This window comes from Oryx dammah, unplaced genomic scaffold (genome assembly GCF_014754425.2).
Source record: "Oryx dammah isolate SB20612 unplaced genomic scaffold, SCBI_Odam_1.1 HiC_scaffold_8, whole genome shotgun sequence".
Classification (NCBI taxonomy): domain Eukaryota; kingdom Metazoa; phylum Chordata; class Mammalia; order Artiodactyla; family Bovidae; genus Oryx; species Oryx dammah.
The window spans coordinates 14,690,504-14,708,050 of NW_024070192.1; the positions used below are offsets into that span (position 1 = coordinate 14,690,504).

General features: G+C 43.5%; 1 protein-coding gene across 1 annotated transcript in view; it reads right to left on the bottom strand.

Annotated features, from left to right (window-relative positions):
- DCAF7 (DDB1 and CUL4 associated factor 7) overlaps window positions 1–17,547 on the bottom strand; it is a 31,004-nt gene extending 13,457 nt beyond the window's left edge. Inside the window, exon 1 of the mRNA XM_040245022.1 lies at window positions 17,167–17,547. Coding sequence (XP_040100956.1) covers window positions 17,167–17,304 — 138 coding nt within the window. The 5' untranslated portion in view covers window positions 17,305–17,547. The remainder of the gene's footprint in view (window positions 1–17,166) is intronic.

Here is a 17,547-nt window from a genome sequence, read left to right on the forward strand (position 1 = left end):
AGCACTTGGTATTGCCAGCTTCTTAAAAGTCATTCTAATAGGCATGAAGTAGTATTTTAATTTGCATTGCTCTAGTAACTAGCCGAGAGGAGCTACCCTGGGCCGGAGGTCAGGGGCGGTGGCCGAGAGGAGCTACCCTGTGTCCGAGGTAAGGAGAAGTGGCTGCGCTTTGCTGGAGCAGCCGTGAAGAGAGACCCCACGTCCAAGGTAAGTGAAACCCTGTCCAAGGTAGGTGAAAACCAAGTAAGACGGTAGGCACTGAGAGAAAGGATCAGAGGGCAGACTGAAACTACAATCACAGACAACTAGCCAATCTCATCACGTGGACCACAGCCTTGTCTAAACTCAATGAAACTAAGCCGTGCCATATGGGGCCACCCAAGACGGATGGGTCATGGGGGAGAGGTCTGACAGAATGTGGTCCACTGGAGAAGGGAATGGCAAACCACTTCAGTATTCTTGCCTTGAGAACCCCATGAACAGTATGAAAAGGCAAAAAGATAGGGTACTGAAAGATGAACTCCCCAGGTCAGTAGGTGCCCAATATGCTACTGGAGATCAATGAAGAAATAACTCCAGAAAGAATGAAGGGATGGAGCCAAAGCAAAAACAGCGCCCAGTTGTGAATGGAACTGGTGACAGAAGCAAGGTTCGATGCTGTAAAGAGCAATACTGCATAGGAACCTGGAATGTTAGGTCCATAAATCAAGGCAAACTGGAAGTGGTCAAACAGGAGATGGCAAGAGTGAACGTCGACATTCTAGGAATCAGTGAACTGGATGGACTGGAATGAGTGGATTTAACTCAGATTACCAAATATCTACTACTGTGGGAAGGAATCCCTTAGAAGTGGAGTAGACATCATAGTCAACAAAAGAGTCCGAAATGCAGTACCTGGATGCAATCTCAAAAACGACAGAATGATCTCTGTTCATTTCCAAGGCAAACCATTCAAATATCACGGTAATTCAAGTCTATGCCCCGACCAGTAATGCTGAAGAAGCTGAAGTTGAACAGTTCTATGAAGACCTACAAGACCTTCTAGAACTAACACCCAAAAAAGATGTCCTTTTCATTATAGGGGACTGGAAAGCAAAAGTAGGAAGTCAAGAAACACTTGGGAGTAACAGGCAAATTTGGCCTTGGAGTACAGAATGAAGCAGGCTAAAAGCTATAGAGTTCTGCCAATAGAATGCACTGGTCATAGCAAACACCCTCTTCCAACGACACAAGAGAAGACTCTACAGATGGACATCACCAGATGGTCAATACCGAAATCAGACTGATTATATTTTTTGCAGCCAAAGATGGAGAAGCTCTATACAGTCAGCAAAAACAAGACCGGGAGCTGACTGTGGCTCAGATCATGAACGCCTTATTGCCAAATTCAGACGGAAATTGAAGAAAGTGGAGAAAACCACTAGACCATTCAGGTATGACCTAAATCAAATCCCTTATGATTATACAGTGGAACTGAGAAATAGATTTAAGGGACTAGATCTGATAGACAGAGTGCCTGATGAACTATAGATGGAGGTTCGTGACACTGTACAGGAGACAGGAATCAAGACCATCCCCAAGAAAAAGAAATGCAAAAAAGCAAAATGGCTGTCTGAGGAGGCCTTACAAATAGCTGTGAAAAGAAGGGAAGTGAAAAGCAAAGGAGAAAAGCAAAGATATACCCATTTGAATGCAGAGTTCCAAAGAATAGCAAGGAGAGATAAGAAAGTCTTCCTCAGTGATCAATGCAAAGAAATAGAGGAAAACAATAGAATGGGAAAGACTAGAGATCTCTTCAAAAAAATTAGAGATACCAAGGGAACATTCCATGCAAAGATGGGCTCAATAAAGGAAAAAAAAAAAATGGTAGGGACCTAACAGAAGCAGAAGATATTAAGAAGAGGTGGCAAGAATACACAGAAGAACTGTACAAAAAAGATCTTCACGACCCAGATAATCACAATGATGTGATCACTCACCTAGAGCCAGACACCCTGGAATGTGAAGTCAAGTGTGCCTTAAGAAGCATCACTATGAACAAAGCTAGTGGAGGTGATGGAATTCCAGTTGAGCTATTTCAAATCCTGAAAGAAGATGCTGTGAAAGTGCTGCACTCTATATGCCAGCAAATTTGGAAAACTCAGCAGTGGCCACAGGACTGGAAAAGGTCAGTGTTCATTCCAATCCCAAAGAAAGGCAATGCCAAGGAATGCTCAAAGTACCGCACAATTGCACTCATCTCACACGCTAGTAAAGGAATGCTTAAAATTCTCCAAGCCAGGCTTCAGCAATACGTGAACCGCGAACTTCCAAATGTTCAAGCTGGTTTTAGAAAAGGCAGAGGAACCAGAGATCAAATTACCAACATCCGCTGGATCATGGAAAGAGCAAGAGAGTTCCAGAAAAACATCTATTTCTGCTTTATTGACTATGCCAAAGCCTTTGACTGTGTGGATCACAATAAACTGTGGAAAATTCTGAAAGAGATGGGAATACCAGACCACCTGACCTGCCTCTTGAGAAACCTATATGCAGGTCAGGAAGCAACAGTTAGAATTGGACATGGAACAACAGACTGGTTCTAAATAGGAAAAGGAGTACGTCAAGGCTGTATATTGTCACCCTGCTTATTTAACTTCTATGGAGAGTACATCATGAGAAACGCTGGGCTGGAAGAAGCACAAGCTGGAATCAAGATTGCTGGGAGAAATATCAATAACCTCAGATATGCAGATGACACCACCCTTATGGCAGAAAGTGAAGAAGAACTAAAGAGACTCTTGATGAAAGTGAAAGAGGAGAGTGAAAAAGTTGGCTTAAAGTTCAACATTCAGAAAACGAAGATCATGGCATCTGGTCCCATCACTTCATGGCAAATAGATGGAGAAACAGTGGACACAGTGGCTCACTTTATTTTTCTGGGCTCCAAAATCACTGCAGATAGTGATTGCAGCCATGAAATTAAAAGACACTTACTCCTTGGAAGGAAAGTTATGACCAACCTAGACAGCATATTAAAAAGCAGAGATGTTACTTTGCCAACAAAGGTCCATCTAGTCAAGGGTATGGTTTTTCTAGTGGTCATGTATGGATGTGAGAGTTGAACTATAAAGAAAGCTGAGCGCCGAAGAATTGATGCTTTTGAACTGTGGTGTTGGAAGAAGACTCTTGAGAGTCCCTTGGACTGCAAGGAGATCCAACCAGTCCATTCTAAAGGAGATCAGTCCTGGGTGTTCATTGGAAGGACTGATGTGGAAGCTGAAACTCCAATATTTTGGCCACCTGATGCAAAGAGCTGACTCATTTGAAAAGACTCTGATGCTGGGGAAGATTGAGGGCAGGAGGAGAAGGGGACGACAGAGGATAAGATGGTTGGATGGCATCACTGACTCGATGGACACAGGTTTGGGTGGTCTCTGGGAGTTGGTGATGGACAGGGAGGCCTGGCGTGCTGTGGTTCATGGGGTCGCAAAGAGTCGGACACGACTGAGCAACTGAATTGAACTGAACTGAGTAACTAATGATACTGAGCATCTTTTCATCCACTTGTTTGCCATGCATATTTATTCTCTCTTTCAAATCTTTTGTCCTTTCAAAAAAAACTTTTTTTTTTTTTTTTTTGCCCTGCCACATGCAGGATCTTATTACCCTGGCCAGGGATCAAACTCATGCCATCTGTACTGGAAACTCGGGGTCTTAACCACTGGACCACCAGGAAATCCCCTCCAAAACTTTATAATTTTAGATTCACAGAAAAGCTGGGCAGAAAGTAGAGTTCTCATATACATTCAAGGTCACTCTGTCTGTTGTACAACTTCTAGGTTTTGACAAATGTAAAATGACACGTATCCCCACTGTACAGTATCATATGGAATGTTTCTTTCACTTCATTTTTTACTAGGTTGTTTTGTTTACTGAGCTTGGGGAATGCTTTGTATGGTCTGGATACAAATCCCTGGTTTTATATTTTGCAAATATCTTCTCATAGTCCATGGCTGTTCCATCATTTTCTTTCAGTATTTATTGAAGAATAGAAATGTTAAATTTTTATATTAGTTTATCTTTTCTTTTCTTTTACAGTTCATGCTTGTGTCTGAGCTAAGAAAATTTTAGCTCCTGCTCATAAATATTTTCTCCTGTGTTTTCTTCTTCCTTTATGCTGTGAATTACCTTGGTCTCTTTGTTGAGAATCCACTGCTCATGTATTTAAGCATCTATTTCTGGACTCTATTCAGTCCCATTGATGTATATGCCTGTCCACTGACCAGGACCACAGCATCCTGGCTATATACCAGCTTCCTAGTGAAGCTCTGAAATCAGATATTGTCAGTTCTCCAATTTTGCAGTTTTCAAAATGGCTATTCTACATGTTTGCTTTTCTGTGTAAATTTTAGAAGTAGCTTGTAAAATTCTATGCATATATATATATATATATATAAAGTCGAGATTCTGATTGGGATTGGATTGCATCTATAATCAGTTTTGAGAAACTACTGTCTTAACAGTATTGGGTCTTCTAACTCACAAACAGAACCTATTCTCCACTTGTTCGGGTTTTCTTTAATTTCTCTTACCAAAGTTTTGAACTATTCAATATACAAGTCTTCCATTTCTTTTATTAACTTTATTCCTAAGCATTTTTATATTATTATAAATGGAATGGCTTTTAAAGTTAAATTTCCAATTGCTTATTGCTACTATATGAAAATACAACTGACTTTTGCCTATGAATCTTGGGTCCTGCAACTCTGCCAAATTAGTTATTACTTTTAGTAGTTTTGTAGATTCCTAAGCATATTTCTATGTATATTGATAGATCGAGCCATCCATGTCTGACTTAAAAATAAAATCCATATGACAACTAACACTAAATATTCATTTTTATAGAGCACCTACAGACTTCCAAAAATCATATAATGTGCCAGGGAAGATAATGTATGAATATGTAAAAGGAAAAAAAAAACCACTGCTGGAAAACACAACCCTGCCAAGGTTGTCTTAGGACAATACAAGTGACATCACAGGTAATATACAATTACTTGCTTATTCATAGCACAGACATAAACAGATGTTTAGAGGAAAGAGTAATAATTCAAAGTAGGCAAGTGAGGAGAAGCTGGGATCTGAGCAGTCTACAAAGGTCTGTGGAACAGTTCTGAGGAGGCAGAGAAACGGAAGACATCACTGGCAGATGGGGCAGAGGAACTAACTGAATGACCCACTGGGGCCGGGGAGCAGCAAGAGGAACCACCTGAGACAGCCGCGCTGAGAATGCTAGGAGACGTGCCCTGAGCGGGCTGGGGAGCCCTGAGAGCTAACTGAGGGCAGGGGTGGCTCTCCCTCGTGCAAGTGGCTGAAAGGCCGGACTATCAGGCCATGGAGGTATGAGTATGGGGCCTGGCAATGCTGGGCAGGACTGACCGGATCCAGGAAGAGGCTGGAGGTGGGGAGCTCAGCCCGGAGACCTACAGGGGAACAGGTGGGCAAGTTAAAGGCTTATGGTGACTGGCAGTGAGAATGGCAAGGGATAACCAGAGAGGGACGCCAAGAGTGAATCTGGCAGAATGAACAGTTCTTAAAGGAATTAAAAAGCTGACATTCTAACCGTTGCAGAGAACAAAACATAAAGGACGATGGGACAGGGAAAACTGGGATCAGACTTGGGGGAGGGAGCTCTAAAATGTAGCTTTAGAGGAGAAGCTAAATTTTGTGGCTCATTGGGCAGAATAAAGGGTAAGCCTCTCATGTAGATTCTGAGCCAGATACTGCATTCAGGTATTTATTCAAATATTTACCAAGTGACTGTCAGGTGCCAGGCACTGTTCTAACTGTGGCACAAAAGGAAAAAAACCTCTCTCTAACCACGCAGGTAATGCTGTAAGGCTAAATTAGAGAAGAATGCTGCTGCTTCTAAAAGGTGCTCTTCAGGCCACTGGAGATTTCTCTGCAAACCTCAAAATATCAGGTCCTGGGAACATGGACCACTTAGGATCCACTTACCAGGTGTTCAAGGCTTTGACCAGCCTACCTGATCTTCACTCTCACTGATCTAGTCAGTGCTTTCCATCCCTCTCCTTACACTGCCCTCATGCTCTAAGCCTCCTATGTCCTGTCGATCCAAGTCTGCCCAGTATTAATAAAGTGCAGGGCCATCAGGCTTCCAGGGCCCTTTACTCACCACTTGCTGGCTGTGGAACCTTGGACATGTTACTTAACTTTGCCAAACCTATTTCCATGTAAAGTGAGGATATTCCCATTACCCATACCTCACAGAGTTGTATGTAACACCTTTCATATGTAAGCTGCTCAGCATGGTGCCCTCCTCAGTGTATGAGCTTTTAATATTATTACATCTCAGCTCCTTCATAAACCATCTTCAGTCTTCCTAACACAGTGGTCTCTCAGGCGTGCTCACTCAGTCCTGTCCGACTTTCCTGCGACCCCAGGGGCTGCAGCCTGCCAGGCTCCTCTGTCCATGGGATTTCCAAGGCAAGAATGCTAGAGTGGGTTGCCATTTCCTCCTCCAGGGGATCTTCCTGACCCAGGGATATACCCACAAATCCTGCATCTCCTGCCTGGCAGCCAGATTCTTTACCACTGAGCCACCTGCAAAGCCCTTGGTACTCATCTATTCCATCCATTTGATGACTCATCCCACACTGCCTCATGAAAGCCCTTACATGACTGTCTTATACTATTTCACTTAGTAAATGCTGTAAAAACAGGGCCTATGTCTGACTCCTGCTTGTACTGCCAATAGCAATGCTTTCCAAATCTGATGATCAGATTTACTTAAGAGTGCTTTACAAGGCCTGGGCTCCACACCACTAGCCCAAGATTCTGATTCAACGAGTGTCAACTGGGGCCCGTGAGTCTAGATTCTTAAGAACCTCCCCAGTGATCTGACTCACCTAGGTTTGACAACCTCTGCACAACTGTCCCTAAGCCAGGGAAGAAGTCAGGAAATGGCTGGGATTTAATGCTTCCTGATCTTCCCAGAGACTTTCATGTGTCTGCTCAGACTCTTGTTTCATCCACGGCCTAACTCGTTTCAGCTCCTCTGCTCCACACTGCCAACCAAGCACTGACAGGAATAACAGTTAGCTTTCCCTGTTATTCAGTCAGCTCCTACCAACAGTCATGTTTTGCAAATATTTTTCCTTGGCCTATCATTAAAAACTTAATGGAAGAGAATATCCAGTTCATATAATACAGAGTGACACAGTAAAGTCTCCCATTATCTTCACCCTCAATTCTACTTACTCTCAACCCAGTCTGACATGAACTACTTTCCGAAAGATTCTCTCTGCATCTGTATACGTGTGTATATGGTGGGTTAAAACAACACCACACAGATAGGCTTGGACCATAAAATACATTCCGCGAGGTGCTCTTAACACCATATTGGGAGATCTCCTGTCAGTACAAATAGTTCTGCCTCATTCTTCCACAGCCAACTGTGGTGAGCACATCATAATTTAACTATTCATAGTTCCTGTGGTTATATCCCACTGTTCTGCTATTATAAACAACACTTTGTACACTATGTGCAAATGCTGCTATTGGGACAGGTTGCTAGAAGTGTAACTGCTGCACCCATTTCAGATATTAATACCACAGAAACTACGAAATAATAAATGTTTACACTTTCATTTAACAGCGTATGAGTGCCAATTTCCCCGTATCTTTGAAAACACTGAAAATAATCTTTAACATTTTGCTACTCTGATAGATGAAAAATGGCATTTTACTACTGAAGCTGAGCATACTTGTTTATTATTTTTACTTCTAAGGAGCCATTTTTAATATTCGAGTGCTTATAATGGTCCAGGTATAGGCAAGTATATATAATGGTCCAAGTATAGGTGCTTAAGGCTTCACATTCCTCATTTGATCCTCTCAACATATCCGTAAGGTAGGTACTATTATCCTCTCTACTTTCATTAAGACACTGAGTAGAAGAGATGTTGAGTATCTTGCCCAGAATCAAGAAGGTGATCACTTCCCTATACTTCAGCAATACTAGAAGAAGAAACTTAATTTTTATAGATTTGAAAGTGAGAAGAAACATCGCAGGGTCATTTCCCTTAACTACCTGAGATTGGGTATCTTTTCCTGTCTCTTGATCACTTGCATTTTCTCTACTATGTACTGGCTATTTATATGCTTTGTTCATTTTGCTATCACAGTAAGTAAATTAGCTCCTACCAGCTGTCAGGTTTTGAAAGTATCTTTCCTTGGCCTACCATCTGTCTTTTGATTTTTTTCCACATCTTTTCACACACAAAAAAATGTTTTATTTGTATGTACAACTGACTCATGAACAACACGAGGCGGGGAGTGGTTAATCTGTGTATATTTTAGTATCTGAGTCCTATGCATCCTTGGATTCAACCAACCATGGGCCTTGTGTAGTTCTTATCATCGAAATATGTCCATTTACGTGGACCTGCGCCGGAGAAGGCAATGGCACCCCACTCCAGTACTCTTGCCTGGAAAATCCATGGATGGAGGAGCCTGGTAGGCTGCAGTCCATGGGATCACTAAGAGTCGGACGCAACTGAGCGACTTCACTTTCACTTTTCACTTTCATGCACTGGAGAAGGAAATGGCAACCCACTCCAGTATTCTTGCCTGGAGAATCTCAGGGACGGGGGAGCCTGGTGGACTGCCGTCTCTGGGGTCGCACAGAGTCGGACACGACTGACGCGACTTGGCAGCAGCAGCATGTGGACCTGCGCAGCTCAAACCTGCACTGTTCAAGGGTCAACGGTACTAGAGCCTGTCCAGCTTTGCCTCAGTTGACCCTGGATTTAATGACTGGCTTAAAGTCTGCCCTGTCTTCTCCCCACTGCCCCAGAACAAGTTTCCTACTCAGTTTTCTTCTACTATGTTTGTGGGACTTTTCTTTACATTTAAATACTTGGTCTGGAATTGATTTTCATGTATGACATGTGGTGTTGTACAAGACTCTTGAGAGTCCCTTGAGCAAGGAGACCAAACCAGTCAATCCTAAAGGAAATCAACCCTGAATATTCATTGGAAGGACTGATGCTGAAATTGAAGCTCCAATACTTTGGCCACCTGATGTGAAGAGCCAGTTCATTAGAAAAGACCCTGATGCTGGGAAAGACTGAAGGCAGGAGGAGAAGGGGACGACAGAGGACAAGATGGCTGGATGGCATCACTGACTCAATGGACATGAGTTTGAGCAAACTCCGGGAGATGGTGAAGGACAGGGAAGCCTGGCGTGCTGCAGTCCATGGGGCTGCAGAGAGTCAGACACGACTGAGCAATGACAACAAATCTGACATGTAATAGAGGACTCTCAATTGTCCTGCCAGGTAGAAAACTAACTATGCCCTGTGTGCTAAGCTGCTTCTGCCACGTCCACTCTGTGCGACCCCATGGACTGTAGCCTGCCAGGCTCCTCCGACCACGTGACTTCTCCAGGGAAGAACAGAGTGGGTTGCCATGCCCTCCTCCAGGGCATCTTCCCGACTCAGGGATGGAACCCGAGTCTCTTACACCTCCTGCACTGGCAGGCAGGCTCTTTACCACTAGTGCCACCTGGGAAGCCAGTTACGCCACAGAATGTATTAATTTTTTCCTGAGTGACTTTTATCACTGACTACTTTTCTACGGATGCTCAAATTTGCTTTGGAACATTCTGTGTGACTGCATCGACTCTATGTGGTATGATTGGCTATAACTATACCAATTGCAGTACATTTACTCTGATCTGGTAAGGCAACTGTTCCCCTGTCTGTTTCCAAAACATTCTTTTTGGTTCCCCCCAATTTTTTTTTTTTTTGACATCAATATATGGTCAAGACTCTGGAGACAGACTATTCCAGTTCTGGCCCTGCTATTACCTTCCATGTTCCTTTGGGAAGTTACTTAGCATATCTGGGCTTGAGATTCCTCAACTTCCCTTAAGTTTGAGGTGTGTTTTTTTTTTTTTTTTTTAATAATTATTATTTGACTGTGCTGGGTCTTAGTTGTGGCATGTAGGATCTGGTTCCCTGATCAGGGATCAGACCTGGGCCCCCTGCATTAGAAGGGCAGAGTCTTAACCACTGGACCACCAGGGAAATCCCATCCCATACGTTTTGATATGTAGTATCTTTTACCAATCAGCTGATTTCCTTTAACTTAAAAACTGGTTTTTTTTCTTAATACATGGTCAATTTTTATAAATTATCTATTTTAAAAGTATATTCCTTTTCCCATATACTCTTGTACACTCGTAAGTACATGCTCATGTGTTTACATTAGCACAATCTATGACCGTGGCTGATTTGCACAAACTGCTCCGTGCCTTCTGTCGTCCACTGTGGCTAGCCTAATTTCCCCTTCTCCCCTCTCAGCGGAGAGATGGGTTTGCCTGGATGTCTAGAAGACTCTCTCTTCACCCTTAAAACGTAGGTATTTTCCTAAGAAGTTGCCAGTGCCAAGGGTCCAGTGTCCATCTTTCTTGAGATACACAGTTTGAAGGCGTTACTTCATACCTTCCTTCTATAGTCTAACTACATATTTGAGATTTTATGTTTCATTTCTTTGGTCTTCTTCAGAGACACCAATTATACCGAAGTTAGGTATTCTTTATTTTCTGCATCTATTATATTCTTCCTAATTGTTCGTTTCCCCTTCATTTTCTCAACCTGTCTTCCCTAATCTTCACTGTTTCCAGGAGTTTGTATTCACTTTTTTTCTCTTTCCAATGTGGGTTTTAGTTCTGGGGTAATGTTCGCTTTCGCTTCCACTGTTTTCCTGGACTCTGTCTGCTGGTGGTTCCATTTTCTCCTGTCACCATGCCTCATTTTACCTGATCTCCTGTACCTCTCTCTGCTTGGAGTTCTTTAAGTTCTCTGAATTCATGGCAGGAGGACTGGCCATTTATGTTCAATTAAGGTGAAAACATTTTCTAGTGTGGATACTTTACCTTACATGTGTTTCCCATAGTTTCCTCTTTCTTATAGTATCTTGCTGTTGCTACTATGCTGATTCCTTTTGAATGAGGCAAGTTCCTTCCAGATGATCTCAAGGAAGTTCTTATGGGAAAGAGGCCAGGACTCTGTTCCATGTTAGCATAAACACATGAAGTTTTTGCATCTTCCCAGGCAACAGAGATGAGGAACTGTCAAGCTACTCACGATTCAGTCTCTCCCAACCTGCCTAATCCAGTGCTTTTAGAGATGATGGCATGTCTGTCTCCTTGTACAGCTAAGCTCTCCTCTTATCCAAGGTTGTTGGGGTGGGGGTGGGAACTGGAGAAGCTCCTGCTGCCAGGCATGCACCCTCTTCCACTGCCCCAAACCAAGGAGTGTTGATGTTGCCCATCAAAACCCTGTTCTGGAGAACTGTGCTGTTCTGAGCTTGAATCCTGTCTTGGCCTCTTCCTGTACTGTACCCATCTGATCTTCACTACACTCCCTTATTGTGGAAGCATAATCAAAAAGTACAATTTTAATCATCTTGTCAACATTTAGGTTATTACCCCTCTGCCCTTTCTTTCCTCCAGTCTTCTCTGTCCTCCTGCTGAACTTCTATCTCCCACACCCACTACCCTTCTGCAACTATTTGCTTCACAACACTTTACCCCAGCATGTGAGACAAATGCCGTTAAAAAAAAAACAAACCTGAAACAAGATCATTTTTACTTGTTTTTAAACTGTGGAGATTACTATGTCAGATATCTCCTAAGAAGCAGGTATAAAACATTATGTATTTATTCCTCGGAGGCATGACCACATCTTCACTTTCAATTACTTTTGTAACAACATAAATTACTACTCACATTACTCATACCTTATATTTTTAAAAAATTAAAAGAGTTGCTGTGTCTGTCTTGATGGAGGAAACTGTATTCCTCTTTAATTACACACAGTGCTGGCGCTAGAACACAAAGGCGAACGTGTGCGTGTGTGTGCATGCGTGTGCGCACGCGAGTGTGCGTGTGTGTGTGTGTAGTTTAAAAAAAAGTGATCCAAATCAATAATACCACCTCTTGTCAGTGGCACATTTCCCCACAATTGTTAGTATAACCAAAACCGGCTAAAGGCAAAATTCTGACAGAATAAACCAGCTTTTCCTGATCTTTTCCGCGTTCTCCCTTCAAGCCTGTTCCTGACTGATGATTGTCAATCAATGTCAGTGGAAAGGCTCTGCCTTGGCACAGTGCCTCTTCTGCTCCTGACTCTGAGTCTAACCAACGAGCTCTGGCCCCACAGCCCCAGGCGGGACAAGACTACAGACTACCTACAGAACACAGATTCACCCCTTGTTCACATCACAGCATCTCCAGGAAGTCTGTGTGAGCCAGGTCAGGGCAAAAAGCAATAAAGCAGCAGAAGCTTTATCTAGTGGTCTCATGGAGGAATTAGTGCTCTCACTGTCTAGAAAAAAGAAAGGAGGAAATTAAAACCAGAGAGTTTGATACTTTAAATTCTCCTGCTTGCAGTCTTGCCAGGGACAGATGGAGCACTGCAAAATTCTAAGTAGCTATCAAAAATACTTATGTGTACCAAAACACTTTCTCTTTATTGCTGCCAATTTCACATCTGCTAAAAAGGATACAGGTTACCAAGTATCATCACTGTGCCTAAAACGCAATACATACTTATTGAATTAATGAACAAATGAATGGGAATCCTGAAAGGCTGCCAGAAATACTGAGAAATCAAAACTTGTATGCCAAGGTCAAAATCATTATGTGTCAAATAGATAAAGTAACTCAGCATTAAAGATCTCATAGGAGTCATCACAGGCTGACAAGGCAAGCACTCACCCCATGTGAATTTGAATTACAAGGTAGTCTTACTCAGATTCACTACTGATAGTCTTCAAAAAGCAGGAGGTATACCTATGGTTTCCCCTCAGAATCTCAAAAATGTTTTCTAGATGCTATATCTTAAAGCACAAATGGTCAGCTAGTTAACTATTAGTGCAAAATAAATCCCAATCACACTGCCAGTTCTAGTCAAAATCAACCCTGAAATATACAACTAAGCGGAACAGAAGCCCAGGAACTGCTAGTTATCTTTCTCCACAAAACAAGGGAAAGGCCACTTGTCTAAAGACCACAGATACTGTCAAGACTCAGGAAAAATGCGAGTTCTATCAGTTACTTGTCTAAATCAGGTAGAACAAGAGAAAATAGCTTCAACTAGCACATTATGGTACTCCAAGTCCAACAACAAGAAGCTTCTAGACCACAAAGTAGGTTTGGTTCAAAGGAACCAAGGGATTTTCCCCCCCAGGTCTTTAAAAGTCAAAGAATGAACACAATGACCTTTCGTCGTACCTTTACTGAACACTCATATAATTCTCCTAGATGATATTTCGGTTACAGGTACAGTAGCGATGTGATCGCTATGTGCCAGGCAGAGTTCCTAAACCCATCACATTTAAAACTCCTTTCATCTTCTTCACTCCCCTCATTTTACAGATGAGGATACTGAGGCACAGGCTTTCACTTGGCGAAGGCCACGCAAAACTGGGAAGCGGCAGGACTGAGATCTCAACCCAGGTGCCTTCAAAGAGGCTATCCGGTGATTGAGCTTTTCATGGGATGGAAGAGCAGAATCAATATTTAGGCACATGCAGATACAAAAATGATTCCCACCTCTGGTCAGGAGATGGAAAGGTACCTCCAGGGAAATGGTCTTGCAGGGCCACCTGGACCACCTGTGTCTGAATCACCTCGGTGTCTTTTAAGTTCAGGAGTGAAGCCCAGGAAGGTATAAGTCCCTCAGAGGAGTCACACACATGCTAAATTTTAGAAAACCATGTTCCAACACCAGTGCTGCTCCATCCCCCAGCAGAGACCACACACACACACACACACACACACACAAAGAACATAAAACATTATCATCAATAATGGGACTCTTTAATCCAGATGTAGATGATAGAATTTAGTTCTTTACAATACAGCAATTCCCAAATTTATTCAGGAGATGGAACACCTAAAAGTCAAGTTGTCCTGGAAACACAGATTTAATTCTATCAAACTACAAATAATTTTACTACAGGCAAGTATGATGACATTAACACAAATTTTTTTTAAAATTATGATCATGTTTTCTTAATGTCTCAGAGTAGGAAAAAAAGACGCTTCTTGGCTTTTTTATCAATGTTAACTTGCTGAGTCAATTTATTTTGTCCTCTACCGGCAATCACTATTGACAGCAAACAGAAATCAACGGTCTGAGAATTTCAACCAATAATTTTTAAGCTCCTCTAAAACATCAAGTCTGGCACCTCCATGGCCAGGTTTTTCCAAAACTGAGCCTGATAATCACTGTGTAGTAGCTACATTTACTGCCCGTCAGCCCCAAGGCACAGGGCTTTTTACCTTGAGGTCCACGAACTTGAGTTGGAAAAATCACACTTACATTTTCACAAACCTCTAGCCAAAATTTACCATCTCCTTCCATTATAAATGGAGGCAGTTACTCACCACGGCATTAATATCTGTGATTTGTCACTAACAGAAATCATTGCTTTTTTTCATATCACACCACAGCATTCTGAAATGCTACTACTTCAAAATTAATGGATGATGTCATCTAATGAGTTAACTTTAAAGTATACAGACGGGAAAGGCTACCCACTCCAGTATTCTGGCCTGGAGAATTCCATGGACTGTATAGTCCATGGGGTCGCAAAGAATCGGACACACGTGAGCAACTTTCACTTTCACTTCTTAAAAAGTGTTTTTAATAACTATAGCTCAATACAATGGTTTCCTTTGTAACCTGTTGGCTTCAAAGTGCCAAAGGTGTCCATCACAAACACACACACACACGTTAAGAACTCTAACCTAGATAGGTGGGGACACGAAAACAGAAGGCAAGATGCTGTATTGCCTACACCATGCAAGTGAGTTAAGACAGAGGTAACCGCTTGCTTACTCCTAGGATTAGCAGTTTGCATCTTCCTAAAACCGCACTGCCTGTGTGCCTGGCACAAAGGAGGAGCTCCATACAGTTACTAAATGCAAGGACAAACTTTGGGATGGAGTTCCTGCAACCGAGGTTTGACAGCAATTACTCCACTAATTGCACCAGCAGCCTAACAGTGTAGCTCAGTTTCTCCCCTCTTGGAAACAGGGCTCCTAGATTGCGGGGCCACTCTCACCTTCTGAGATGGCCCACACTCTGTCTGTGTGTGTTTCTCTCTAAATAAATCCACTTCTTACCTATCACTTTGTCTCTCACCGAATTCTTCCTGAGATGAGACATCAAGAACCTGGGGCTCAATACTGAAACCCCCCCAGGTGGAGGAAGCTGACTGTATGCTCTCACAAGCACGCAGAGCCTAGAGCAGCTGCAACCAGAAGGTTGATGATGCTGACTCCCACTTACCTCACCACCCACCAATCACAACCCATCGGAAGAATGCCCAAGAGCTGATCACCCCCTTTGAACCATTTCTATAAAACTTCTCACTGCTCCCTCCAGGTTGGAACACACAGTTATGAGGGCATTAGCTCACTGTGGCCCCCTTTGCCTTGACAAAGCAATAAAGATACTCTTTTCTACTTCACCCCCCCGCCTGCCCCCCAAAATATGACCCTGCAAGAACTTGCAAGGCAAAAAAATCTGTGTGAAAGACTCAAGCCCTTTGAAAGATACGTTTTACTTTTTTTTTCTTCCCAAGATGTATTCTTAAAACAACAGTTCTTTTCCACTTCACACATCAGTACCTTGAATTCTATTCCCCACTCTGCTATGCACAACCGGGCCATTAGGAAGAAAGAGGCAACCGAGAAAAGGAAATAAATGTCTTTTAAAGCTGAGTCTTGTCAGGACTCTCTGCTTTCTGTGGGCAATGGATGGGCCCCAAGATCAGTGCATATTCCCTGGGATTTGTTTGTAAATTATGTATATATGATATTTGGATAATGAGAGTCCATTGCTTTCATCAATTTCTTAAAGGGGATTCCAGAAAGGTTAAGACTTAACTCCAGAGAAACAGATGCGCTCCTGAAAATCTGTAAACAAAGTTACAATGTTCAAATGTTTTTTACAGAACCTTTATGTTTAAAAAAGAACTTGCCTACAACAATCTGTGGGTGAAAAATAAAACAACTGACCTGTGCAGTGCCCCATCGCCAGTCAGTGCACTAGACAATCCAACCCTAGAGCACCTGCCCTTCTTCCCTGCACCATGCCTGTCACCATCCACACAGGCTATTCTTCCTAAGTCACAGTGCTCATGGTGTCAAGCAGGTATACAGGCTTTAAACACCGCTAAGCAGGGCTCTCAGTCGCTCTGATTACGATCAATCACCACGTTCACTCTAATACAAAATGGAAGAGATTTAAAGAGCAAAGGAAAGAAAATTCTTCTCACTAACTTATTCAACAACTTTCAAACACAAACTTACACTGCACTACCAGCTTAAAGTTTCCTCCTACTACCTTCTATGAAGGATTCTCAAATTCCGGATGTCCAGAAAGACTTACTACTCAAGGCTACATATCTGTATTAGCAAGAAAGATGCCAAGAAAAGATACAGCAAGTTAACATCCTTCTCTATTTGGAAAACAACGGCGGGATCACTGGTCAAGATTTCCAAAAGGAGATCGCGGTGAAGAGGAGGAACACGAGGTCCCAACAGCAATGGCAATCCCGACAAATCCATCAATAATAGTACCTGCGGGTGGGTGTAGGGGGCGGGAAAGCCTGCGCAATAACCAGACCTAACAGAAATCTAGCGTGGCCAGAAGGGAATGACCGTCGTAAACGCATTTTCTTCACAGCCATCATTCCGTCATCCTTCTTCTGCCCCCTAAATTGAAGCAGTGCAGCAGGGGAGCGGATACTAGTGATAAATGGCATAGCTCTGGGGTGTAAACTTGGGTTTGAGACCTGTTTCCGTCACGAAATAACTGACCCGGTAAGCTGCAACACGGTGCCTCAGTTTCCCCATCAGTAAAATGGGGGTAACTACACTCCTGACTACCCAGGAATGTTTCAAGGATTAAATGCGATAAAGAGAGCGAAACTCTCTGCACAGGACCAGACACAGAGGAACCGCTCCGTGGTGCTAAGGCAAGTCCGCAGGAGGGTCCTGGGGTCTGGGCTCCGGCCCAGAAAGGGCGCTCCCGGGGCCCGCTCCCCGCCAGCCGGGTTCCGAGCCCCTGCCCGGCCCACCTTGTTGTTGTACTCCTCCACGAAGCTGCCCAGCGCCAGGCGAAATCGCTTGTCGGGCCGCACGCTCCAGTTCATGGCGTAGACGGTCCAGGGCGCTTCATACTTGTAGATCTCCTTCCGTTTGCCGTGCAGTGACATGGTGGAGGCGAAGGGGCCGCAGTGACGACCGGGACGGGAGCGGGCTGTTGCGAGCCGGGCGCAAAACGGGCAGGGAGCCGGGCCTGGGACCCAGGGGTCCGAAGGGAGGCGGGGCGGGGGCGGGCAGGGACGGCCTAGCCCGGAAGCGGGGCGGTGGCAACAGACAACGACTGCCGGGCCCTACCCCCAGTTTCAAACCAGCTTTGGCTCGGACAACAACCACCTTCCGTTTGAGACACTGCC